The 26,347-nt window shown below is 38.6% G+C and overlaps 1 protein-coding gene across 1 annotated transcript in view; it reads left to right on the top strand.

Moving 5' to 3' along the window:
* LOC107200186 (ethanolaminephosphotransferase 1-like) overlaps nt 1–26,347 on the top strand; it is a 56,380-nt gene that overhangs the window by 7,174 nt on the left and 22,859 nt on the right. Inside the window, exons 2-5 of the mRNA XM_015618295.3 lie at nt 6,205–6,273; nt 10,942–11,050; nt 13,101–13,175; nt 19,612–19,880. Coding sequence (XP_015473781.1) covers nt 6,205–6,273; nt 10,942–11,050; nt 13,101–13,175; nt 19,612–19,880 — 522 coding nt within the window. The remainder of the gene's footprint in view (nt 1–6,204; nt 6,274–10,941; nt 11,051–13,100; nt 13,176–19,611; nt 19,881–26,347) is intronic.

The raw sequence follows: 26,347 nt of genomic DNA, 5'->3' as shown, positions 1-26,347 counted from the left end.
GATAAACAACTTATATTTACAGAACTTTCATGGGAAAGTAACTAAAACTATGAAAACATTATCAGACAGCTTAATTTTCAGGGCAACACCCCTTGCTCAATATTTAACTACATTTCTATGTTGTTTTTCATTATTTTGACTTTGTTAAGTGCTTGAACATGTCCACTAAACAGAGCCTTTCTTTCAGAAGAGAAATTAGGCAGCAGCCTTAATATAACTACTATTAGTTGAAAACTGGTTGCTGACTTCCAGTCTCATTGACTGTCCACCTCTCCCTGGTCTGGATAAAGCAGTTGGTTTTTTGAGCTCCTGGCTGAGCCTATGTTGAGAAGGAGGAGACCTGCTGAGGTCCCTTCTGACCTGGATGATCCTGTGATCCAGACCCATGGTTCTGCGATCTTAAGGCCATGACGCTGCTCTGCAAGCAAGGGGATGTGCTGCTGGCAGGCATGAGTCCCTGAGAGTAACCTGTCCTGACCCACAGCTCTGTGTGCCCATGATCTCATGGTCGTGGGTCCATGCATACTGCATTAAGGGAAAGGACGTGCACAGCGTGTGACTCAATGTGTGTCTCAGAATTCCTGAAAATGTGGAGGTGAACAATAAATATACCTTTGCAACACAACATCCCCAGGACACAACTTTCTGATGACTTTGTAATACCAACCAGAATTGTTGAATTGCACAAACCATGACATTCTAGTATTTACTAGGAATAGTATCAGGTGGGATGAAATATAACTATATTTTCTAGCTATAGTGTGCACAGGCTAATGGAACTGAAGGGGGCAAAGTGAGAGACCAGAGAGGAGCTCAGGAACCCAAATTGGGCAGCCTCTTCCTTCACAGCTGCATCCAGCCCTAGTACAGGCTTATAACTCCTGTAATTAAGTACTGGTGACCTATTTAAAAAAAAAAATAAAAAAAATTATATACGTGTGTATATATATATATGTATGTATGTATGTGTAGGTGTGTATATATATATATATATGTATATGTATATGTATATATGTGTATATATATATATATATACCTACACATATATACCTCCCACATATATATATATATATATATATATGTGGGAGGAAATGCAGGTACACCAAATTAGTTAAGCAGTGGGAGATAGAAAACCTAAGCCATTATTTATGAATAATTAACTAACCGATGATATAAAGTAAAGCAAATATATTATTAGAAATAACGGGACTGTGTTTTAGAATACATCAGCACTTAAACTGCTGAACATATTTGGCATCCACAGTGTTGTGGAGCTCTGTTGTTTATAGCATGCTTCTCTTTCTTCCCTCTCTGAAGCTTTTGTTAAAATCCAAGATTCTGTCCCATAATAACTACAAACCTGTAAAAACATATATAAAGTAGAATTAAACTCCACATATTTAATGTATTCTAGGAATTAGAAAGATTGATGGAAAATTGTTACCAGATGTGCCAGTATTTCAGTATTTTCTTTATTTTTGTGTGGTTCCTGAAGAGTAATGTTTCACAGAAGCCAAGTTCATGTTGTGTGAGACATTGCCCAGAAGGGTGATTTCCCACTGAGCACTCTTAAATAGAGACTGGTTCATGCCCTGGACTGGGAGGGTCATCCTGCAGCTTTCAAAACCACAAAAAAACTCTAACCTTGTGCAAAAGAGAGTCCATTGTCACCTCCCACCCCTTTGTCTGTCATTTACAAAACACAGGTGTTGTGAATGTAAATGACTGAATGGCACAATACGGTGCTGCCTGGGACAAGATCATATAAGTACAGGAAAGGAATAGTCTGTTAGTATAAAGAGCAGCTGAAGTGGAAATAACTATATAATGTAGTTATGCAACTACATTTCATGCAGCTTGCTTTCTTTCCTGACTCTGAAGTTTGTGTAGACATACTTTATATTTTTCTCTTAATTGTAGTCATTCCAAAATTTTATTCTTGCGATGCCTCCACAGAGCAAAGCTGGAGAGGTCTAGGGAGTCCTGTGAAGATCCAGTGCCTGCTCTCATTAATGGTTAGCTCACTCCCTGTTTGGGTTTTGTTTGTTTTCTCTGAAGTCTCTCCAAGGCAATAGCTAGGCTTTTGGTTTAGAAATAGTCTCTTCTGGAGGCAGTGCACATAATTTTTTTTGGTTTCACCATCCTTCAACACTCTTCCAACATGGGCATTTGGGCTTCTGACCATGAACATGAGCAGACAGGGCTCACTTTCATGCTCTGGAAGTGTCATATTGCTGGGTTACAGTGTAGTCTCCAGATTGTTTCAGATACTTTGAACTTAAATTTACTGAATGCTAATGATGTTTTGGGTGTGTAGGGCCAGATGATGAGGCCCAACACTCCTCCAGAAGATGCTTTGAGGTTCTGATGTAACCAGTGTGCAATAATGGGAGGTACTTCTAAGCTGTGTGAATGTGAGCCAGAAGATACCATTTGTCTTGTATTTATCAGAGCAGACCTTGATCACTGGGAGTGCTTTTGCCCCTCGGTATTTGGTTCTGCTCTGTCACTGCAGAACAGTTGTCTTTCTTCTGTATAGCCAAAACTTTGCTTTTGCTCATTTTTCTTTCTCCTGTTTGTCTGTTACTTTTCTTAATTGTTTATCCCTTTTTTTCCCCCCTCCTCCTTAATCTTATTTCTGTTCCCCTTTAACACAGGTGACCGGCACAAACTTGATGCTGTGCTGGATCCCCTGGATGGAAATTAAGATGCAGGAACACAAAGTAAAAGTACATCTCATGTGCTGCCTGAGTCACCTTGTATATGTGTGCTTGTCTGGTATCTGTATTCTCATTTCTAGCTCTGCTAGAAGCCATTAACACTGAGAGAGAAAGCATGGGGCTTTCAAGGAGATATCAGCTATTAAATAAAACCAGAAGAAGCACTTTTAAATTTGGGAGCAATATGAAGTCAATGCCATTTTCCCTATTCACTCACTACTGCCTTTCCCTCCCAATTGTTACAACTTAATACAAAAATAATTGAGAGAAGCTTTCTGATCATTCCAAGCCCTTCTTCTTTGTATATGGACAATCAATCCCTTTTCCAGGGCAGAAAGTGTTTGCAGGGAAATGCTTGGTACTTGTATGAGCCTTGCACTTAAAAACCTCCAACAGGCTTATCCTCTCCACTTTTGTCTTTTAGTGTAAGTGCCCTGAAAATGACAGAGTTGCACAATAACAAATGGCAAATGCTTTTTTTTGCATCAGGTTCAATGGACTATTGCATTCATGTTCATTGGTCACAATGTGAGCATGTTATTCAGTACTTTGCTTTTCTGAGCAGCCATGAGCATTAAACTCCTGAGGATTTCATGGCCTTGAGGTCAGTAGCTTCTTGGGAGCAGAACAAAGCAGAGTATTAAACTGTATAGCAGACTTTATTTGTCAAGTTTTATTTTTTGCCACAACTGAAAACTATTTTTCCATGGGTGTTTCCTTTGGTCTGGCTAAAACAAATTATTGTGGAGGGAAGAGCAAATTTCCATTCTTCTGCACATCTGCTGAATGTTCCTTCCCCACCCAGAGGACCAACAGTTCAGCCACAGACACAGGAATTAACAGGATGAAGTGTGGTGTGTCTTCATGGTGAACAAAAGCGAACTGTAATTCTACTTTTTTTTTATTTTATTTTATTTATGATTAGGTCTGTTCTGATTTTTGGTGCTTGACTTTTGAAACTGTGAGACAAACAAAAAGCTGACTGTGTCTCTTGTTTGTGTCTGTTATGTAGAGATATGTTGGAAAGCTACCTAATCTCTAACATTTTCCATTAAAGAAAATACAAAAATTATATAATATCTATATAGTCTCTTATATTTTTTACATAAGAACACAGTTTCAAAGGAATGAGACTGATTTTCTTTTCTTTTCTTTTTTTTTTTTCTTCTAAGAGAAAGCAATAGTTCTGAACAGAGCCAGTGAGTAGTTTGGATAGAAAGCCTTGTTTTACTGTTGTTGTTTAACTAACATTTTCTGATTTTATTCATGAGTTTGACTTGGGGGTGAGGGGAGAAAGAGAATGCCAAAGTAGAAGCAAGGGTAAAACTCACTTATTTTGACCTTTGCACATTCGTATCCAGGTGTTGCTGAATTAATTGAATTTGCTGGTCTGCAAATTGTCCTGTATCTCACACGGTCTTTGAATACCAGCTGGGCTAAGGAAATGGGCAGTAGCCACAGTAAAACTTTGAGCAGTCTCCTGATTACCTGGAACCTTGAAAGTGCTAATTGATACTTTGAATTTTGTTCATTCTCAGAGGTTTTCCATGGTTTTCATGTGAATTAAGTACTAGCTGACTGGTCTGTTGGCATAGGTACTGTATGGGTTGGTATTATTGTTAATTTTGGCATAAACCTAAGCAAAGCCCACAGGTAATTCACATGGAAGCTGAACTATCAAAAGTTCAAACAGTTGTAATAATCAGTGTTTGAAAGATAAATACAGCATCTGCACCTGCAAATACATACAAAATGATGAAAACTTGTTTTACCTGCAAATTATTTTTTTTTCTGAGGTAATGTATTTAAGAATTCTAATATATATTCTGGTGAAAACTCTGTTCATGATAAAATTGCATCATGTATTAAGTGATATGGGTGGCAGCAGCAGAGAAAAATGACACATCAAAGTGAACACGTACAGCATTTTTAGAAAAATTAGAATCAGTGATGTACACCTCATTTAACTGAAAATTTTATTCCCTTTGGAAATTTAGGCAGTCTGGTCTGATCAGTTACTGCTAGGTGATTTTTTTGACTTGTCAGTATGTATTTACAGTGTATAGCTGTGTTATAATAAGTTTATTAATGCTATGTTTATGATTAGTGATTTCAACTTGAACACACAAAATTACTATGTGAATGCCTTGTTTTGTCCAGAAGGTAATTAAAACATAGGCTTTGTATTCAGATAGAAAAAGGAAATGTATGGAAGAGTCCCCAAGCATTTCATATGTAGGTACCTGAGTTTAAGACAAGCACCTAAGTTGCTTTGATAATGACTTGGAACAGGTACTTCCAGAGTGCAGTCTCCTCCTCCTTGGAGAGCTTGGAGTACTTGGCTAAGAGAGGTCAATAAATTAACTACATTTATGGAGAGACAATTAACAATTAGCTGAAATTATGTGAAAAGAGACTCTCTGTTATCAGCTCTTCTGCAAGTAAGCAGCTTTATCAAACTGTGGTCTAACACATCCCTATCGTACTCCCATTTTTCCACAATGTTTGGACAGTGCTTTATATAGATATATCTGAATCTTTGTGACTCATGTGCATCATCCTAGCAATGCAAAGCCATACATGCACATTCAAAGTCCAAGAATTTCTGAAATAATTATGTATACCACTCCAATGATGGATAACTTCTTCCAATGCCTACCTGCCAGGGCTCAAATGCATGGTTTTGGGTGGTATTGTCAATTAAAATTGTTCTTCCTCAGATTATTCTGTGTTCTGCAGTCTCAAGGCAGGATAAAACTTGATACAGTCCTCTGAGGAAAAAGGAGACAACAGCAATTCAGGGTGGCCATAGATTTCTGAAGTATTTTGTTTACAAAAGATATAGATATGTACTTTCTGGAATTTATAAAACACGTGTATTTAGAAGTCTGTCCAATAGAGAAATTTTATTGTGGTAATGAACTGTGCTATTTTAGAGCTCATTTTTATGATAACATTGCCTCACATGAATTAGCATAGTGTGAATGCAACTGTGTTACTATGACAAAGCTGTGTATCTCTGCGAGATAATATTCCACCTACAAACACGTTCCATATTTACTATCTATCCTACATACTAGCAATGAACTGGTGCTCAGTTCATATGCATTACTGGTAGTGCAAATGCAAGTGTTACATCCAAAATATGTAGAAATGCAGAATCTTATAAGGTTGTAAAATTAATTTATAAGAAATTAATTTATATAAAATTAATAAGAATTTAAAAGTAAAATGTGACTGCAGAGCTGTGACAGAGTTTGCCATTTCACAAGCCTAAACCTTTGTGTTAATACATAGATTTGCTAACAAGGTAATTGTAAAACAGACCAGTGTTTTTAAATTAAGTAAAACCTATTCTTTTAATCAAAATAAAATAAATTTACACCAGTCTCACTGAGTGCTCTTAGATGCTGAAGGATAGGTAGTCCTAGAAAAATAGCCATTGTCCAGTGCTTTGTTTAACATGCTTGCTTTTTCCTCACAGTACAGTGCTGTGGATACAAATCCTTTATCTGTGTATATTATGCAGCCCATCTGGAATAAAATTATTAAGGTAAGAATTTCATTTAATAAAAACATAACATGTTAATGTAAGAAATTGTTTTAAATATAGCTTGTATTTTCATTTAAAACTACATATTGATCAATAAAGGTGAAATGAAGACATCTGATAAAAGAAAATAAACATTGCAGTATATATATCTGTGTTTAAGGTGAGTATGTTGTTTTGAGATTATTTTTTTTTAGGAAGAAAAGGCTTGTTTCTTTATTTCTGATTGCTGCAGAAAAGGCATCCATTTCTTTTTTACATCTTTCATTATTACATCTTTCATTAAACAGCTTTGCAGACATGGATGGTTTTACTTAGTACAGATTATTTTTGTGCAGCATATGCTGCCTAACAACAGCATGGCTTTCTCTCTGTGCTGTGCATATGATTTTATGCAAGCACTGTCTCATTTTCTCCCAAGGGGACTTGCTTGAGGGAGCCAGGCATTCCTCTCAGAAGCTGAAAATGAGAGTGGTTACCATGATCACCATAATGACTGGAAGATGCCACCTCTTGAATGCATTACAATCTGCAGTTTTTAAAAATAAACCACTCACAATTAGTTATGCTGTTATTGGCAAAAAAAAAAAAAAAATAAAAAAAGCTGTATCTTAAAGAAATGTGAATTTTATTGATCTCCAAGGAAACACTGACTTCTGCATCTGCCACATTACAGGGAATGTTTAGATTGGAGCAGATTTGAAAATAAACCTTTGCATAAATAAAAAAAGGTGCATGTGGTCAGAGTGCTGTTGGATCTGCCATCTCTGGGTTCTATAATTCAGGTGTTGCTTATTCTTGATATGGCAAGAAAATCATAATCTCTAATTCATGACCTCAAAGTAATTTCATGAAAAGTGTTTATATGACCCAACTGAAGAATTAAAAAACAACCTGAACATGGGATGAGAAAAAAACAATTCAAAAATGTGACACTGAATTCAGTAATTCAGTTCAGAGACTTTGTTTTTATTCCCATCTTAATGTTGAGGAAAACAGTGAGGCAGAAAAGCCCCTCCATCACTATGGCATGGGAGATGAGTAGAGGCTTTACTGTGCATGGACCTTTTGGTTTAGGAGATGGGTGGATATTCATTTGCTATCATATTGAAGAGAGAGTGTTGTCCATGGAAAACTCCCTTTGGAGATAAGTTCTAATGGCTGAAGCATTTTACCAGAAGAAAAGCAACATTATTGATTATCCCCATGTAGCTTAGGGTGATAGGTCCTATAAAAAATGTGATCTCTTTAGATTTTTTAAAATCTAATGGATTTTTAGCTGAGCATAATTCAATTCACTTCTTGCTGGAGGAGAACCCAAACCAAAGCAAAAAACTTAAAACCTATTTCAACAATCTGAGTACAGAACCAAAGGCTGAAGTGGGTGGTGCGGTGTGTACTGTGCCATTTGGTTTGGTTTGAATACTGAAGATACACCAGTGAATGCTCCACTTTGCCTTCTGGTAAAAGAGGGTTACAGAATACTTCTCAGTGATGTGTGACAAGAATTTAAAGGGAAATTATATTGCTCTCAGCTTCAGATTCTAGAGGAGTGAAAAAATAAAGCAACCTCAAATTCACTGAGCCAAGAAAAAAAAATTAAAAAAATTAAGCAAACCATGAGAACAATGGCTTGGGATTTGGGTCTTGCCTTTGCCTTTTTAATCCTAATTTGTCTATTTAATCCTAATGGCAACAGTTCTAAAGTTTCTCTGTATTCTACAACACAGAATTCATTAGAAGATGTGTTTCCTATGTTATGAGACATTACCATTCATTATAAAATGTACTTCCTGCGTTATAAGAAATTAAGAAGAGCTTGACATTAAAGACCTGTGAATTTGAGCTGAAACATATTGTCATAACCCAGCTCATTTATCTCTGGTGGAGTTGCTGGACAATGAGAGGAAAAGGAGGAAATCCCACTGGAATGCACAGGTGTATGCCAACATCACTGAAATCAATTAACCTCCCCTCTGTTACCTTTATGAACTTTGATTTTATCACCAGAACTGGGCAAGTGTAGCATTTTAGTGGTCTCAAGTGACCTAGTGAAGTTTGAACAGAGCTTTATATAAATGTGTACTTTACCATTTATTATCCAAATAGTTGCTTTATTAAAGCATTTGCTGTTTGTAGTAAGGCTTTTAGAATGAATGGCTGTAGACCCAGAGAAACAGAAATCATTTAATACTTCATGGAACTATTTTCTAAAAAGTTCAAGCACACAAGGGCTTTGCCAGAGAGATGTGATTCTCCCCATGGCACCTCCAGTTATATCAATCATGTAGCAGTTGATGTATTAGACCTCTACTGTCTGTTAATTAGATAATAAAGATTGCAGCTTATCCTTCTGTAGCACAATAATATATCCAGGCTCTATTTTTCTAAGGTGTGTAAGACGTTAATCTTGAACACCCTGTGATTTTCTAATGATGAAATTGGGTGATGGTAGTGTAATGCCAACCAAAAGGATAAGGGGCATTAAATATAACAAAAGAGATTTTGCAACTAGAATACTTTCCAAATACCTAGACAGATTAGGTTCCATAAGGATCAAAAGAACATGCTTAAGGGTTTAACTGCAGGAGAGTGTTTTCCTGAGGACAGAACTCCTGTAACTGTTTTTCATGGTGTGACTGTTAGTCAAAGGGATTGCAATTATAACAACATCCTTTGAAGGTTTCCTTCTTAAAATACACATTGTTAGCAAGAAAGTGAGTTAAAATAACTTCTTCATGTTTGCACCATGGAAGCATAAATTATTTCCTGTAGTAACTTTAAAATTGCATTGTGACTGTTCAGAATGATGAGCTTAATTAGAAAGCAGACATTTGTGGTGCCCCACTTGATTTAATACTCGACAATTCTTATGAATCATCCAGGAAAAACAGTCAGTTTATCCATGTATGTCCATGTAAACATTTCATCCATGGTGTCTTAAAACACTCTTTTGATCTATGATTTAGATTAAAAGAGACAAATCAAGTTTTTTTTCAGTGTCTGTGATTCTTATTTCATGGAAGGTCATAGGTACCAGATAAATCCCCAGCAGGAGATTAATCTTCTGCATCCTCAGGTAGCAAAACGGGGAGATGTGTGGCTGTAGTTTCATGCTGAGCATGCAGTCAGTGAAGGGTTCCTCCTTAGATGCTCTCCAAAAAGAGTTTCAGTGGACATTTTTTGTCCCTTTTCTTAGAGATTTAGATTTGCCCTTTTGAACACTCAGAATGATGGATATGTTACATTTTGTAAATTGTTTCTGTGTGCATTCTATGGTGTATTTTAAATACCATGAGAGCTGACACAGTGTTTTAAAATCAGTGATAAAGTCCTGCTGATAAGGAAAGCAAGTATCAGATATAATAGTTTTCCTAATGTTATTAAACAAAACATCTACAAAACATAATGGAAAAGTGTTCAGGAACTCTAATCTGATTTTTGCAAGTGTACACTTAGCCTGTACACCATTGGTTTCACAATTTCTCCTGAGTATTGCAAATTACTCTGTAGCTGAAAAAGATAAGCTAGTCAGGACAGTTAATCAGTTGAAGCATTCAGATTTTGAAAGGAAATGTAAGTAAATGTAGTAGTAGGATAGAAGGAATTAATATGTATTCATATGTCTATTCAGCTAACTAATCCAGAGATATTAACAAAGCATTTGATTTCAAAACTATTGTTAGTATAGTTACTAACATATACTATAACTAGTATAGTTATAGTATACTACTGTATTTTAAGATGCTATTCCTGTTAGTATCAGGAATTATTTGACTTGATTTTCTACAATATTTTCTTGTACTATTTTATAGTGTTGAAGTACTTAATATACATTTTGAGTCCTTAGACAATCCAAATAATTTAATTATAAGCCTCCAGTGTTTTGGTGTTTTAAATATATTGATGATATGTTTGAGTGATCGTGATGTTGATACTTAGTATTTCTGCAAATATGTTCTGTCCAAAAATCATGTCAAAAGCTGTGCAGGCTATTTCAAAAAAATATTCTGGAGAAACTGTGTTACTTGGGAAGAGTGTTTTCAAAGTAAGTCCTTTTCAGCACCCTCTAAAATAAAATGAATTAATGGAGTGTTTATTATTGATGAGTAACGGAGACCCTGGCAGAAAGTTACTATCCAGAGAGTAGGGAGATGCTTGTAACAGGGAGATCTTCTGAATCTAAAAGTGTAATGCACTCAGGGTCTGATTTTGTTGATGTTTTGAATAAGAAATTATTCACATACTTTGGAAGAAGAACTTTCTTTCTTATAGTGTGGGAATACAATGCTTAAAAAACTTGCCATGTGGATGCTGAATTACCACACTGGGGTGCTGCAGTCTTCTTTCAGTTCTGAAACAGCTGATCTCAAAAGGCTTTCCTAGGAAGCTGGGTAAATAAGGATAATGTACAACAGTTTAAAGGGAGTACAACATTCTAAAAATTTCATTCTTACCACAGTCACAAAAATCAGGCAAAAGGATTGCATCTGAAAATAAATTTCAGAAATTAAAACTGTATTTTAATTTGAAAATGGGGAAATCTACACAAGTCTGAACATTGCTGATAACATCAAAGCTTCTTTCCTAAAACAGTATTTCATTAAAATAAGATGTTCAATTTGAAATACAATTTTTCTGATTTTTTTTTTTCCTTTCATTTTTTAACAGATAGTGCCTTTGTGGATTGCTCCCAACCTGTTAACATTCTCTGGATTTGTCATGATTTTATTTAATTATTTTCTAATATCTTTTTATGACTGGGATTACACTGCCTCAGGTAAATATATTCACATAATTTTTCAGAATTACTGAACTGCTTATACTTCTGAATGTTACAGGGAGATATCAGGCACTTGAATCTTCCACTTATTTCCATAATGAGGCTCCCGTAGGCACAGATAGAAGACTCTACCTCACACAAAACATTACAAATTTATAATTTTATTGAAAAATCTTATTTAATTTTATCCCTAAAATGGGTTTCAGCATATGCTGCTTGAAGTCTCTGATCTTATTATATTTATAATTTATTCCAGGGTTTAAATACACAGCCAAAATCCACCTGAATATTCTTCATGACATTTTCACTGATTTCACATTTCCTAATATCTGAACTGATGCCTGAAGGAGTTAACTTCCCTTTTATTTCTCCACATAATCACACCCCCTATTCAAGACTGCTTCTAGGCAAAAAACATAGTTTCTAAATAAATGTCTCTTCAAATTATGACTTTCATAGTCCAAGTCTATGTTTGCTCCTCATTGCAGACCAAGTGAGAAATTTTTTGGACCTGATTGCTCCTGAGTGTGGGGCATGTTTGGTTTGGGCTTCTCATACCAGCTGTTGGAGCCCACAGAAAGTAGTAAGAATCTTCCAGGTGATTAATATGTAAAATATATATATATAGATAAAAGGCTTTGATTTTCCTTAAACTAGAACAATTTAGTGAAGATGACACTTTTATCTCCTGAAACAACTACATTCAGCTGCCTTTATTTTTTTATGCTTGTGGTTAGCTTCAGGAGGTATCCTTTGGTGTGGGCTGTTGTACATTTATCATAGCAATTTTAGAGGCAGGGATACTTGTTAGCAGTTTTGGTTCAAAAGTTTTCAGGACCAGCTTGTTATATAGTTATCTTGTTCTTTAACACCTGGCACTTTTTTATCAATGCAGATGATATTTACTCAGTCCTATAATACAAGAATATCCAGAACAGATATTTTTAATGGGATGATGTTATCTTGACACATTCTCAGTAGATATACATGTAAGTTGAAGACATTTGAAATGGTGATTAATTCTGTTAGCATTGAGACCTGTATGTGTAGTTTGCAATATCTTCCTGAGTCCAGATGAGAACAGTACCCATCATTTCTCAGTTGATGGAAAACTTTCATGCAACCTAAACGGCCTTTGGAGTATCATATATCAATCCCATACCTAGGATCAGAAATAAAAGACCTAATTTCCTGCACAGTTGGTTTTCATGGTACAGTTTGCAGATCTGCAGCTAGGAGTCAGGAATTATCACCTTTCAGAATAGCAAGATGAGGCACTGAGAGAGGGCACTGCTTTAGGTGCTGGCATCTTCTGGCATCATTCAGGCAAGGACACACCTCTGTATGCAGGAATTCCCTGTGTTTGGTGCCAAATGGCAGAAATCTGAGAGGACTTTGCATTTACAGTTGTTTGGCATTGATGTAGTACTGGGTGATGTTTAAGTTAAATGGAAGTCTCTTTGGAAAAGGATCGGTTTCTTTAAAAGAGCAACAATAACCTTGGATTAATGCTATCAGGAGAGCAAGAACAGAACCCTGGGCTCTGTCCAATTCAACTATCTTTTCCTTTTTCTCAAGGGGAAAAAAAAGGTGCTAATATTTCTTCTAGCCTAATGACAAAAACTTCCTGTTCAGATCTGTGTGGTAACAGTGCTATACAAACCCCACACTGGCACAGAAAATGATGCTTGAATTTTTTTTTCCTATATATTACATGAATATTAACTAATATTTTAATGGATAGTCTTCCTATGACCTGTGAATATTTTTGCCTAGTTACTAGCATTGTTTTGTGCACTATTAGAGTCCTTTCAGGACTAAAATCCTCTCTGTTACCTTCCTGTCCTTTATGATGTAAACACATTCAAGCCTGCTCAGTGCTTCTTTGATAGAGCTCACCGATGCCTGAAGGTCAGACTCAAATATTTCAATCTGTTTGCTGCAGTGGGTTAATCAGTGGCAGCTAGTTTGTACATATGTGTGTGTCTTGGTGGATTTCTTTGATGTTAACCCCTGTTACACTGACTCACTGCCCCATTTTTTTCAGGTACCAGTCCTGGACTTGTTCCCACCTGGGTGTGGCTGTTCAGTGCTTTTACCACCTTTTGTGCTTATGCTTTAGGTAATGTACAGTGAAATAATTTGCATATCTGACATTTTCATGTAATTTTATCTTCATATTCACTAGTGGTGAGATAGTTCTGAGATAATGAGGCATTGTGGATAAATTACTAATCTTTTTCAAAAAACCCCCAAACCATAACACAAAAAAAAAATGTTCATAAGACTTAAACCCCAAACAGCATATTAAGTAATATATTAGAGGTTGTGTTACAGTAACTCTTATCCCTCTTGAAAGTTCAAATTATATTAGAGGAACAATGGAAATCATTATAGCAGCAGTCTGGTTCCTATCTCCCTGCCATGGGCAGAGACACCTTCCACTAGATCAGGTTGCTCAGAGCCCCATCCAACCTAGCCTTAAGCACTTCCAGGGATGGAACATTCCCAGCTTCTCCAGGTGACCCAATCCAGTGTCTCTCCATCCTCACAGTAAAGATTTTCTTGCTAGTACTTAATCTAAACCTACCTCATTTCAGTGAACACATTCCCCCTTGTCCTATCCCTACATGCCCTTGACAAAAGCTCCTCTCCAGCTCTATTGTAGCCCATTTAGGTGCTGGAAGGCTGCTCTAAGGACTCCATGGAGCTTTCTCTTCTCCAGGCTGAGCAACCCCAACTCTCTCAGCCTTCTTCATAGGAGATTCACTGCTGTTTGGTTTCATAAAAATCCTTGTCCCTTGATGACATTCTGAGATGCTCACACATCAGAATTAGCAGAGGGTGCTTTCAAAGATAGGAAAAATAAAGGACAAAGCAGAAAAAAGGAAATTGTTAGGCACTTCAGTGCTTAAGGAGTGTGTCAGGAGAGGTGGTGATGACAGATGTGATGACAGGCCTGAGCTTCTTACAGAAATATCTTCTTTTTCTTTCCTCTTGCTATTTTTCTCCCATAACACCTACACTTCAGTCTCTAAATAAAATATTCCATTTTTACTACTTTATGCTGTGCCATGAGTGTATTTTTGGGTATGTTGCACCTTGCTGTGCAGTGGTGTGAAGACACAGACCTGAAATGATGCTGACCTGGGAGTGAGATCTGTGTTAGCATGGCTTTTTTGCTTTCTCTTCCAAAGCTCTCTTGTTCCAAACTAGTCTTTCCACAACATGGTGCAGGAGAGTTATTTTTTGGGGAGACCCATGGTAATATATTTAAAGGGATTGCACAGTTCTGTGTAATAAGGGTCTAGGAAGGCTGGATATATTTAAAGAAAGAACTCTTATAGGCACAGGAGCTGGCTCTCCCTAGGTGCCAAAAGATGAGCCAGCAGGGAAGACTGGCCTGGCTGAATAGAGAGCTTTCACTGGAACTGGGGGAGAAAAGAGTATATAGCCTTGAGAAATAGGGGCAGACAACTAAGGAAGAGTACAGGGATGTCATCAGGTCTTGTAGAGAGAAAATTGGATTGGTGAAAGCTCAGCTAAGACTCCATGTGGTCACTGCTGTGAAAGATAATACAAAGTGTTTTTATAAATACATTAACAACAAAAAGAGGTCCAAGGAAGCTTGGATGTGGAGGGGAACATTGTAACCAAAGATGAAGAAAAAGCTGAGGTACCTGATGCCTTCTTTGCCTGGGTCTTCTGCAGAAAGACCCAATATCCTCAAGGCAGCTGGCCAGCTGAGTTGGTAGGTAGGACCCAGAGAGACTGACCAGTGTGATGCTCACCTGCAAGAAGGGTTGGAAGAAGGATCTGGGGAACTGCAGGCCAGTCAGCCTGACCTCAGTGTCTGGGAAGGTTATGGAACAGATCATTATTGTGTCATTATGCAGCACATGAAGGACAGCCATGGGATCATACCTATTTAATATCTTTATCAAAAATTTTGAAGAGGGGGTTGTGTCCACCCTCAGTGTGTTCACAGATGACACCAAGTTTGGTGGGAGTTTTGATCTGCTGGAGGGCAGGAAGGTTCTGCAGAGGGATCTGGACAGGCTGGATCAATGGGCTGAGGCCAATGGTGTGAGGTTCAACAAGGCCAAATGTCAGGTCTTGCACTTTGGTCACAGCAACTCCAGGCAGCACCACAGGCTGGGGGAAAGAGTGGCTGGAAAGTGACCCAATGGAAAAGGACCAGAGGATGCTGGTTGACAGTGACTAAACATGAGCCAGAGTGTGCCCAGGTGGCCAAAAAGGCCAATGGCATCCTGGCCTGCATCAACAATAGTGTGGCCAGCAGGATCAGGGCAGTGATTGTGCCCCTGTACTCAGCACTGACAAGGTGAGGTCACACCTTGAATATTGTATGCAGTTCTGGGCCCCTCACTACATTGAGGGGCTGGAAAGTGTCCAGAGAAGGGCAACAAGGCAGAGGAAGGGTCTGGAGCACAAATCTTATGAGGACCAGCTGAAGGATCTGGGGATGTTAAGTCTGGAGAAAAGGAGGCTCAGGAATAACCTTACTGCTCTCTACAACCACCTGAAAGGAGACTGTAGCCAGGTGGGGGTTGGTCTCTTCTCCCAAACAACAATCAACAGGACAAGAGGAAATAACCTCAAGCTATACCAGGGGAGGTTCCTGTGTGACATCAGGAAGAAATTTTTCTCTGAAAGGGTGGTTAAGCCTTGGAATAAGCTGCCCAGGAAGGTGGTGGAATCACCATCCCTGGAAAGTGTTCAAGAAGCTACTGGACATGGCACTTAGCATTATGATTTAGTTGACATGGTGGTGTTCAGTCAGAGATTGAACCAATGATCTTGGAAGCCTTTTCCAACCTTAATGAGTCTATTCTTTGATTCTAAATGTACCCTTTCCTTGGAGCTATTTCTGGTAAGGCCATTGCAGTGTAGCCACAGATTTGTGTGCCATGTTTGAGATGCTCAGGCTATATACAGATGTGTCATGTGTGTAGGCTGCAGTGCTGTGCAGAGGTGCTGACCACTTTTGGAATCAGACCCATGCATGTAGAGCCATCTTGACTAACCTGAAATATCCCCTAGAGCAGATGTCTCCCTCTGCATTGTACATACCTTAGCATTTCTATTCAGTTGGTGAAATTGCACCAAAATCTTTTTGTCAAGAATTTGTTTGTATTTGTAGCATAAAAAGCAATGGGACAACCATCCCTTGAAGCTGACTACTGATCAGATTTCTCTAGCAGCTCTCTGTACTCAGATGCAGTGGTTTCTTTTGTGAAAACAAATTTTTACGTCATTGTATGGAATTTGATGAAGTGACTGTTGTTTCATAAATTGGAATTACATATTGGAACTGTTACTGTATGGCACCCCAGAAGGCTCATGGGAAGTTCAGCTTCTGAGATTTTTAATGTAGATAGTATTTGCCAGTGAAGCCTCTAGTTCCTAATACTTGGAAGACAAGGAATATAATGTTGACAGTCAAAGCTATAATGAACTAATATATATCTAGATTTTTTACATCTGCCGTCCAAGCCACTTCATGAAATATTTAGTCAGAGATTTAATTTTGCATGGCCAAAGTTTTCCCTCTGGAAGACTGAAAAGAACCATAATAACTAACTAAATATGCAACTGTAATCTTTTTCAGCTTATTTTAATGACACAGTTACTCTCTCCAAATTCCCTAACATGCAGCTCTCCACCCCCTCTGCTTTTTTAAGGTGGTTTGGTATCATTTCCTTGGTATCATTTTTGTTATAATTTCCTTTCCATGAAATGGAGTGCTTTTTGCTGTAACTTTGAATTCCACTCTTTGTAAGTTATATAAACTTTATAAAACAGTACTTATGAATCTTTGTGAGACAAAATCATAATATAAGAATTCTAAAGCAATGGAAGTGTGGGACAGTGTCTGTTAACTATAGAACACACACCATTGTTGGCGTGAATGTTTTCAAACTGAAACCTAAACTAGAAAATATTTTCAGTCCTTTAAAAAGCTAATGAATCTACATGGAAAATGTGGTTAAGGATTTCTAAAAATCCTGTTTGATGTGTGTGTCATATAGTTCCTGTATTTTTCTCCATGACCATTATAATTAGAAGTACTGTATTTTAGGACAACATTATAAGCTTCTTTTTAGAAAAAACAAAGTTCTTGCAAAATGAAAACCACTATTTCACTGTGAGGTTTCACATATTTTAGTATTTATATACAAGTGTGACAACCTAAAATTTATAAACAGGCAAATCTTCTAGCATTCTTATTTTTAAATAGTAACACCCGTGTAACTGAATCCTATCTGATTTGGGATAAGTGTTCTTGGAATATAAAGCACCATAAACTCTATAGGATTGTTTTTATCTTTATTTGCTGGTTAAGTTTCAGAGGTACTGTTTAATGTATGGAAGAATCTCTAATTTTATTGCAACACCTTCCAAGTAACCTCAAGCTTATGCAATTTTTTTTTCTTCACATTCCAGTAAGATGCTGAAAATTCAGTGGAAATGTTAATAGAGAATGAACCTCTAGAAGGAGGCAAGCTATATTTGAAATCCTCTATGAGATATTTAAGTTTAGAGTTTTGAGAACTGTCCCAAGAGATTTGTGTTTGAGCAGAGGCTATATCACAGCTGTTTAGGTATTACAATAGAATATAGTCTAAAATCTGTACAAAACAAAATCCCATGTTTTCCTGGTTTTGGTCCCTGAAGTATATTTACATTAAACAAAACTCATAGTACTGCCAAATAATCCAGAGAAGTAAGTAGCATATGATCTACAGCAGCTGTGGAGTCTTTGGTCTCACTCTGCTGATTTGTGTTCCTTGTCAGTTTTGGGTTATTAATGCTGTCAATAGCTGATAATTGTTAGCTATAGCACCTTCCAAGTAATATCAAAAAGAAAAGCATCTCCATTTTACTTTGAGATTCAAGACAAAAACAAGTAATCTGCAGGGTTTGTTCTGTGTACTTTTTCCTAAGAGGTTCATCCTGCATGTTTACACTTAACTTTAAGAGGAAAATAGTTCTATTTTTCACCTGCACAGTCTCAGAGAAGAGACTAAGGGCATGTTATGACATTACAACTAAGAAACATCACAGCTGCTAGACAATCTTTCTCCTCCCTGCATTCACCATCCCTCCCTTGTGACATCTCCCTTGCATTTTGTACTACTCACGCTACCAATTCAGTGACCCAGAAGAAAACATAATGTTGTTTTTTCACCAGCTGAATAGGCTGCAGGTCACCCTGTTTGACAGCAGTGAACTATCAGATCAACTCAAACCATATTGTCCAACTACATCCTCAAAGTAAGGTCCTGTACATTGCTGGATCATTTTCTAAGCACTCAAGTACAGAAAGTGTTCAGCACATAATGCACCTTAACTATAATGTATTCTTAGAATCATATAATTGTACATGTTGGAAAAGATCTTTAAGGTCCTCAAGTCCAACCATTAACCCAGCAGTGCCAAGTCCACCACTAAACCATGTCCCCAAGTGCCACATCTGTACATATTTTAAACACCTCCAGCAATGGTGACTCCACTGCTTACCTGAGCAGCCTGTTCCAATGCTTGACAACTGTCTTGGGAAGAAATTTTTCCTAATATCCAATATAATCTCCCCTGGTATGACCTGGGACCGTTTCTTCTTGTACGTGGGAGAAGAGACTGACCCCATCTCACTGAAACCTCCTTTCAGGTGGTTGTAGAGAGTAATAAGGTCACTCCTGAGCCTCCTCTTCTCCAGGCTAAACCACCCCAGCTCCCTCAGCCACTTCTCATAAGACTTGTGCTCCAGACCCTTCCCCAGCTCTGTTGCCCTTCTCTGGACACTTTCCAGTCCCTCAATGTCCTTCTTGTAGTGAGGGGCCCACAACTGCACACAGGATTCAAGGTGTGACCTCACTAGTGCTGAGTACAGGGGCACAACCACTGCCCTGATCCTGCTGGCCACACTATTGCTGATGCAGACCAGGATGCCATTGGCCTTTCTTGACCTCCCGGGCACACTCTTGTATGAAAACTGAAAAACACTTTAAAATATATGTAGGCAGAGATACAAATAAATTTTGTGAAATTTTCCCCTTGAAGCTGCCATATAACTTATAGTCATTGAGGTATTGAGCATCAAGCAACTTAAATGCCTTAGTGAATCTACCCCACAGGAGGTCTGAAGGCTCAGAGGGCCCACAACACCAATGGATGGGCAAGAAGCCCTACAGACACTTTTCAGCACTTGAAACTAATTGCAAGGACTGATGTGAAAGTGTTTCAAGACCACTGGGGGCAAGCAATTATGAGTGTCTTTCTAAAACTCATGAGGAAGGTAACATTTAGTTTCAGAGCTGAGGCAAGGACAGAAAAATTACTTGATAACTGGAGCAATTATTTTGTGAGTATTTCTAACCTGATGGTATTGAGGGGGCTGTTGTGCTTCAGTTTGCTGTCATCAGTGTAATTTTCCTGTGTGTTATGAATGGCAGTAATGAATTGTATGTGAAGAAAGCCACTCCTTTTGTTGTGCTCTAATTTTTTGTTTCTTTTCTTTTCTCAATCCTTCTTAGACTCCATAGATGGGAAACATGCTCGAAGGACTCAGTCCAGTACTCCTCTGGGAGAACTTTTTGACCATGGGCTGGATAGCTGGGCTACCTCCATTTTTGTGCTTTCTTTTTTTTCTGTCTGTTCCCGTGACAATGGGAAGACCGGAGTTTCTGTATATACAATGTATATATATTTAAGCATTGTCTTGTTTAACTTCATGTGTTCACACTGGGAGAAATATAACACAGGAGTTCTTTTTCTTCCTTGGGGATATGATATAAGCCAAGTGGTAAGTATTTATCATCCCTGTTTTGGTTTTGGTTATTTAACTATGTAATTGTTTTCATAGTATTAAAAGCAGTAGAAAAATAGAGTTCAAGGCAAATTTATTTGGCTGAGATATTGAAATATGTGAAATTGTAAAACCCTAGAAGTAATTCAGAAATATTTTCTGCATTTGCAATAAAGTGCTGCTCTTGAGCAAATTGTCAGCATCAGAGATTCATTGCTGTGGAGGAGAAAAAAGGCTTGCAGCAAGCCTAGAAGCCAGACAGTGCCCATGAGAATGTCATTTAACTGCATTTGATTTGTGGTACTAACAAAAATTACGATGCTGTCTGAAGCCACAAGCAATTTTCCCCCCAATACCAGGTGGTGAGGCACGATGTGAATTAGTCCAAGTAGTATCTATTAACAGTAATTACACAGTTATACACTCCCAGACCTTCTCCATTTTACAATAAATGTGGTAATGGAAATAGTATTGTATCTATGCAGAGAGCAGTAACCGTTGTCAAGTGAGGTCTACCTTTGGAAAAAAGGTCAGTCATCATGGATGTCAAAAAGTCATAGACATTCAGTAATATGAATCACTTATCAGCCCACAGTCAGCACCTGCTGAGTTCTTGTCTGGATTACAGCCCTGCCTTAAGGTGGACCTCTTCAGAAAACATTCCCAGGGCACCACAGTGAAAGGTGTCCGCAGTGCAGAGATGAGTAGCAGTATTAGCAAGCTCAGTGCACTTCCAATGGCCCAGCACTGGGATTTCTGTGGGCTGGCTTATCTGTGTCTCAGATAGCCAAGGTCTTGCAGCCTGAAGAGCACAGTCAGTCCTCTGAACTTCCTGTTACAGGCATGAGATGAAAGGTACAGCCAAATAATTGAAAAGAAGTTTGACAAATACTCAAATATATGTTTTAATGAAAATACAGTATTTGAATTAATGCCTGCAGATGTAGAGCTGTAAACATAATCAGAATCCAGTGGTTTGAGAACAACTCAGAGATGGTGGTCCAGCTGTGGTGCATCTGTGTTGTCCCCTAGAAAATAGGTTTTGGGAAAAGAAGTTGGCTCAGGACTAAGACATTAGGCAGCCAGCTGGTCTGCGAGTTTCATCCATGTCTATGTAAGGTTTCTCCGTGAAGTTCTTCCAGCAGGAGAGGAATAGCTATGTTCAAGCCTATTTCCCTTGTTTCTCAGATGACCACTGTACATGTGAACGTTCAGAAAGCTCTGCTGGATCACTACAGCATCCAAACTGTATTAGTGGTTAAATCTGGTAATGGGTATCAACTAGCAGAGCAGTACTGTTAACTCTGTCCGTGCCTGTTAGTGACCTGTGCCTGTGGCCCTGTTTTCTCATCTGGGAAATAATGGTAGTAATATTTCCCAGCCTGACAGATTTGTGGTGAGGCTGAATATCAGTAAAGTTTGTAAACCGCTTTGATTAACTGAGATGCAAGGTGCTAACAAGTGCTATTTCCTGTTCTCTTCTGATGCTGAACTGCTGACCTACTCACTTGCTTTTTAGTACCTTCTCTGATGACTTGGTTACAGTCAAAGTGATAAGCTTGTAAATGTGAAGATTTTTTTATGCTATTTGGCACAGTCATCAGGAGTGGTAGAAGACTGTACTACTGAAATCTCTGTATGTAAGTTTTCCCATCTGTAAAAAAATAGCTGTTGTAGTTGTGATTGCCTATGAACAAAGAAAAGGCAGGATTTGTAGCTCAAGGTGGTATTTTTCCATTAGTCCAAAACACATCACATGTAAACCAGAAAGTACATAATACATTTTTTACCAGTTCTACTGAGTAGTCTAGTAAAAGATCTTAATTCCCCTAAAAATTTGTTCTTGTTTTGTAAACCCATTCAGCAAATTTATATGATATGTGCAGTATTAAAGACAGCTTTTTATCTCCAGTAACTTTGAGGATACTGGGGACAATAGCAAATGGCTGAATATGAGTAAGAAGGGTTATGTTCCCCTTCCTGTTTTTTTTCCCCCCCATTGCTTTTCTGCCAGGTATTCACATTTAGAGGCAGAGTGTGAAATCACTCACTATCTGCTTCCAGACTGATTCACAGTGTTTAGGTCAGTATTTCCTCCATGGCATTCCTTGCTGGATTGTGCTGCAGAAATGTGCTTCTCTGTCCTGTCTTCAGTAATTTCACCTACAACTTGATGCTGTTGCACTGGCATGTCAGGCACTCAGGTGCTCTAGTCCCCTGCTTTTACTTTTAAACTTGTTAGTACCCAGGAACTTTGGGTTTTGTTATCACCCCAGAACTCAAGAAAAATAGTAATTCCTGTCAGCATGCAAATAAAGGACTGATGACCTTAATGAGCACTTAAGTGGCATGTGGCTCCCTGGACACTGCTGCTGAGTCAGCTCTGCTGTACATGAACACAGCCTGCCCATGGGCTCTGCCTTAGCTGTGGCAGAGAAAGAGCTGCTGTTCCTCATGAAAAAATACCTTGTTGTAGACAGAGAAATCTGTGGGACTTATGCACATCACGTTTTTCTGTGACTTGATGACTCATCAGAACTGGGAACCCAATTATGCTAGCTGGGCTGTAATTGGCACTCCAATTAGCTTTGATTACAGCAGACAATCATTTGCAGGAAGCTGTGGTTTGTAAACTTGAAAAATGGCTGTAATGTGTCTGAGAGATGCTTGGTCAGAGGATTGTAACATTTGTGGATCCAGAATCAAGGTGGCAGCAAATGCAGCAGGGAAAGCTATTCCTCCTCTCTCTTGCACAAGGATCTATCCTGTGCTGAAGCCTGAGTAGCAGGGAAAGGTGCAGGGAGAGGAGCTTCAGTACCACAGCATCTAGACACTTTTAAGTAGCACCTATTGGGAACCTCAAAAGTTTGAAGAAAAGGCTAAAAAATAAACCTCTGCTATGATCTGTGAGAAATTCCCATGCATTCATCTTGTAAAAACGAAGACTTTTATTTTTGTCACAAGACCAACCAAAGAAAGCTAATATCTGCAAATTAAGTTTCTTGGAGAAAAAAATAAAAGACAAAGCTTTCCTGAGAAATTAAAATTTCTGGCTTCTTGCCATATGTTGATTTTCACAGACATCATCTTATTTTATTTAAAAAAACAATTGTTTGCTTTCTGAAGAGTTTAATATTACCCTAATGAGATACTCGCCTAATGCTGCTGTTGCTTTTCATAAGCTGCTGCAGCTGAGTTCATAGCAGGGGAACAAAGTACTAATTTTTCCTTAATATGATGTAATGATACCTCTGCCCCACTGGTGCTGCCTTAAGTGTAACAGGAGATCCCTTTATATTCTTAATTAAAACTTTAAAAGTGAAGAGCTGTGTGAGAGCTGGTGACCCAGACAATTCCACTCTCCTTCCTCTCCCCAGCTGAGAGGGGTGAGCTCAGAAGAAGCACAAGCAGCAAATCCCAAAGGCAACAGGCAGCTCTCTCTGACCCAGCCCTTGCACTGCAGGGAGAGGATGACCAGAAATCTCACATATTAGAGAGTCTTGTGCCTGAAGGGATGGGTGCTTGGACCATGAGCCCCAGGGTTTCAGTGTAACATGCTTTCCCAGCTGCTTCTGCCTGATGGCTTTGTACCACCTAGAGCCTCTGGGAGAACCCTCTGCCTGCCTTGGAACTCTGAATAAGTGGAAATACACGATGCTCCTAGCAACTGAAACATTAGAGAACTTCCTTTTCTCCTTCCTTTCAGTCAAACCTGGGAAAGGTTTCTTTCGTGGGTGCCATACACCAGGTTTTCTTTTGACAAGCTTATTTACAAAACCCATGCTGAAATATGCTCCATATGACCTTTTCCAGGGTTGTACTGTGGCAGCCAGTGTTTCAGGAGCTGGCAGAGAAATCCCAAACAATGCAAATGCACATGGCATCTTGAAAAAATTTCTACCTCCTCTGTGGGCAAAACCCCTTTTCTATTTAAAAGCAAAATAAAGATGCAAATGTGTTGTTCTTTTGGCCACATTATCAGGATTCACAATTTAATTTCAGTTGAAAGGATGTTCACTTTCAGAGCTTTTCTAATCTGAAGTGTTTGTGGAAAGCATAGCCTTTCTTGTGAAGAAAAAATATGATTACTTAGTTGCAAAGCTGGAGCACAATGGAATTGTTGAAGTAAGAGAAGTGATAGCAGAGAGGAAGCAGTGCTGGCCAGACCATGGTGTCTGCTTCAAGCTGCCTCCGGACATGGCTGGAAACTGATCTCAATATCCAGTTATTTGAGAGAAGCCCCATGGTGTATCCATGTGAAATCTGAACAGAAGAACCTGCTGTGCACAGGCTTTTTCTGCAGCAGACTGCTTCATTCTTAACAACTTGATTATGATTCCCCACAAACCTTTCTTGATTAATTAATCTTCCACATGCCTTTAACAATTTGTCTATAATGTCTAAATACAAAGTGATCTTTTTAGGTAAAACTTTTCAGAGTCAAAGATTTTCAACTTCCAACTATTTATTGAAAGAAAAAAAACCTGAGAAAAAAATAGAAAAATATCACATACATTAAACCTAACTCATATTGAAATAGCTTGTAGAAAATAATTCTTACTCTTTTAGACAAGTGTCACATTTATTAACAGAAGAATGAAGTAGCCTTGTATTTTAAATGACTTTGCTTTCTGTCAAAATGTTTATTTTGAGCATTGTGTTAATGGAAAATATTTCAACACATAAGCAATTAATACTATAACAATGTGCTAGTGAAATTGAATACTACAGTAAAATTAATGTCAGGTTTTTATGGAATCATAAAGAATTTAAAGCATATCCATGTTTTTTTAAAAGATGACAAAATATTTGATTTTTTTTCCATCATGTAGAATATCACACAGCATACTAAATGTGCCTGTGTGTAAAACAGAAATCAATGGTAAGAAAAACAAGGTATGTACACACACAATCTAAAACTGTGGTCACAAAACTTATACCTGAAATAGTGAAAAGACATGAAAGAGATGGTGATTTAAAAATACCAAGTATTTTAGAGAATAGGTAAAAGGCTAAAAGGTAGAAGACTTTGAGGGGTTATACTGTTTTATGTTTATAGAATTTTCCAAATGCAACATCAAAGCATTATTCTGATTTTACACAGGAACAAGCGTGTCTGTGTTGCTGTTATTTACAAAATTGTGGCAAGATAGGGGGCCCCTGCTCAGAATCCAGCTGTCTTGCTGTCAGCTATATCACAGAGCCTATAAATTAACACCTTGTGTTTCCACATTTTTCTCAGCATAAGTATTCCTCATCCTCATAGGGAAGGTCTTGGAAAGTCAAAAATATTCCTGGTCAGATGCTGCCAGGAGTTGGAATCCAAGACTTTATCTATCTACATTACCTTGCTATACAGTTCTCACTTGTGTTATTGTGGTGGGTGGATGCCAGGCACCCACCAAAGCTGCTCTATCACTCCCCTCTGCAGGGGGAGTGATATCAATCTGAGGAGGGGAGAGAAAATATAATGAAAGTCTCATGAGTTGACAGAAGGACAGGGAGAGATCACTCATGAATTACTATCTTGAGCAAAAGAGGTTCAGTTCTCATTTCTCTACTTTGATTTTGATTCATAAGAAATTCAATTAATATCCCTGGGCTAAGACAAATCTTCAAAACACTTCTTCCTGGGTTCTACTTCCACTGCCCCACTGGCACAGGGAGACAGAATGGCCAGTTCATTAGAAGTTCTTTCTGCTGCTGCTGCTCAGGGAGAGGAGTCCTCCCCCTGCTCCAGAGTGGGGTTCCTCCCATGGGAGACGGTTCTTTGTAAACTTTTCCAGTGTGAGTCCATCCCATGGGCTACAGTTCTTCATGAACTGTACCATGGGTACCTTTCCATGGGGTGCAGTCATTTGGGTGCAGCCTGCTCCCGTGTGGGTCCCCCACAAGTCCTGCCAGGAAAGCTGCTCCAGCATGGGCTTCTCTCTCCACAGGTCTGCACATCCCTGCCAGGAGCCTGAGCCAGCATGGGGCTCCCCCAGGTTCACAGCTTCCTCTCAAGCATGCAGCTGCTCTGGTGTGGGGGCTTACAGCTGGATCTCTGCATTCCCCTGGATGTCCACAGGCTGCAGGGGCACAGCTGCATCACCATGGGCTGCACTATGTAGGGGAACCTCAGCTCCAGTGCCTGAAGCACCTCCTGTCCCTCCTTCTTCACTTACCTTGTGTGCAGGGCTGTTCCTCTCCCATATTCTCACTCCTTTCTTCTCTGGCAGCAATTACAACTGCACAATAATAGATGCTTTTTTTCCTTTTGGAATATGTTATCCCAGAGGCATTGTCACCATTTCTGGTTGGCACAGCCTTGGCCAGTGGCAGGTCTGGCGTTGGCTCTGCTGGAAATGGGAAAAACTTCTAGCAGCATCTCACAGAAGCCACCCTTGTAGCCCCCCTGCTACCAAAAACTGGCCACACAAACCAAATACAGTTATTTAATTTGGACTTCTCATTTTACAAAA

The sequence above is a fragment of the Parus major genome, chromosome 2 (assembly GCF_001522545.3).
Source record: "Parus major isolate Abel chromosome 2, Parus_major1.1, whole genome shotgun sequence".
NCBI classification, from domain to species: domain Eukaryota; kingdom Metazoa; phylum Chordata; class Aves; order Passeriformes; family Paridae; genus Parus; species Parus major.
The sequence above is the reverse complement of the archived record's forward strand: the minus strand, read 5'-3'. Positions and strand labels throughout refer to the sequence as shown.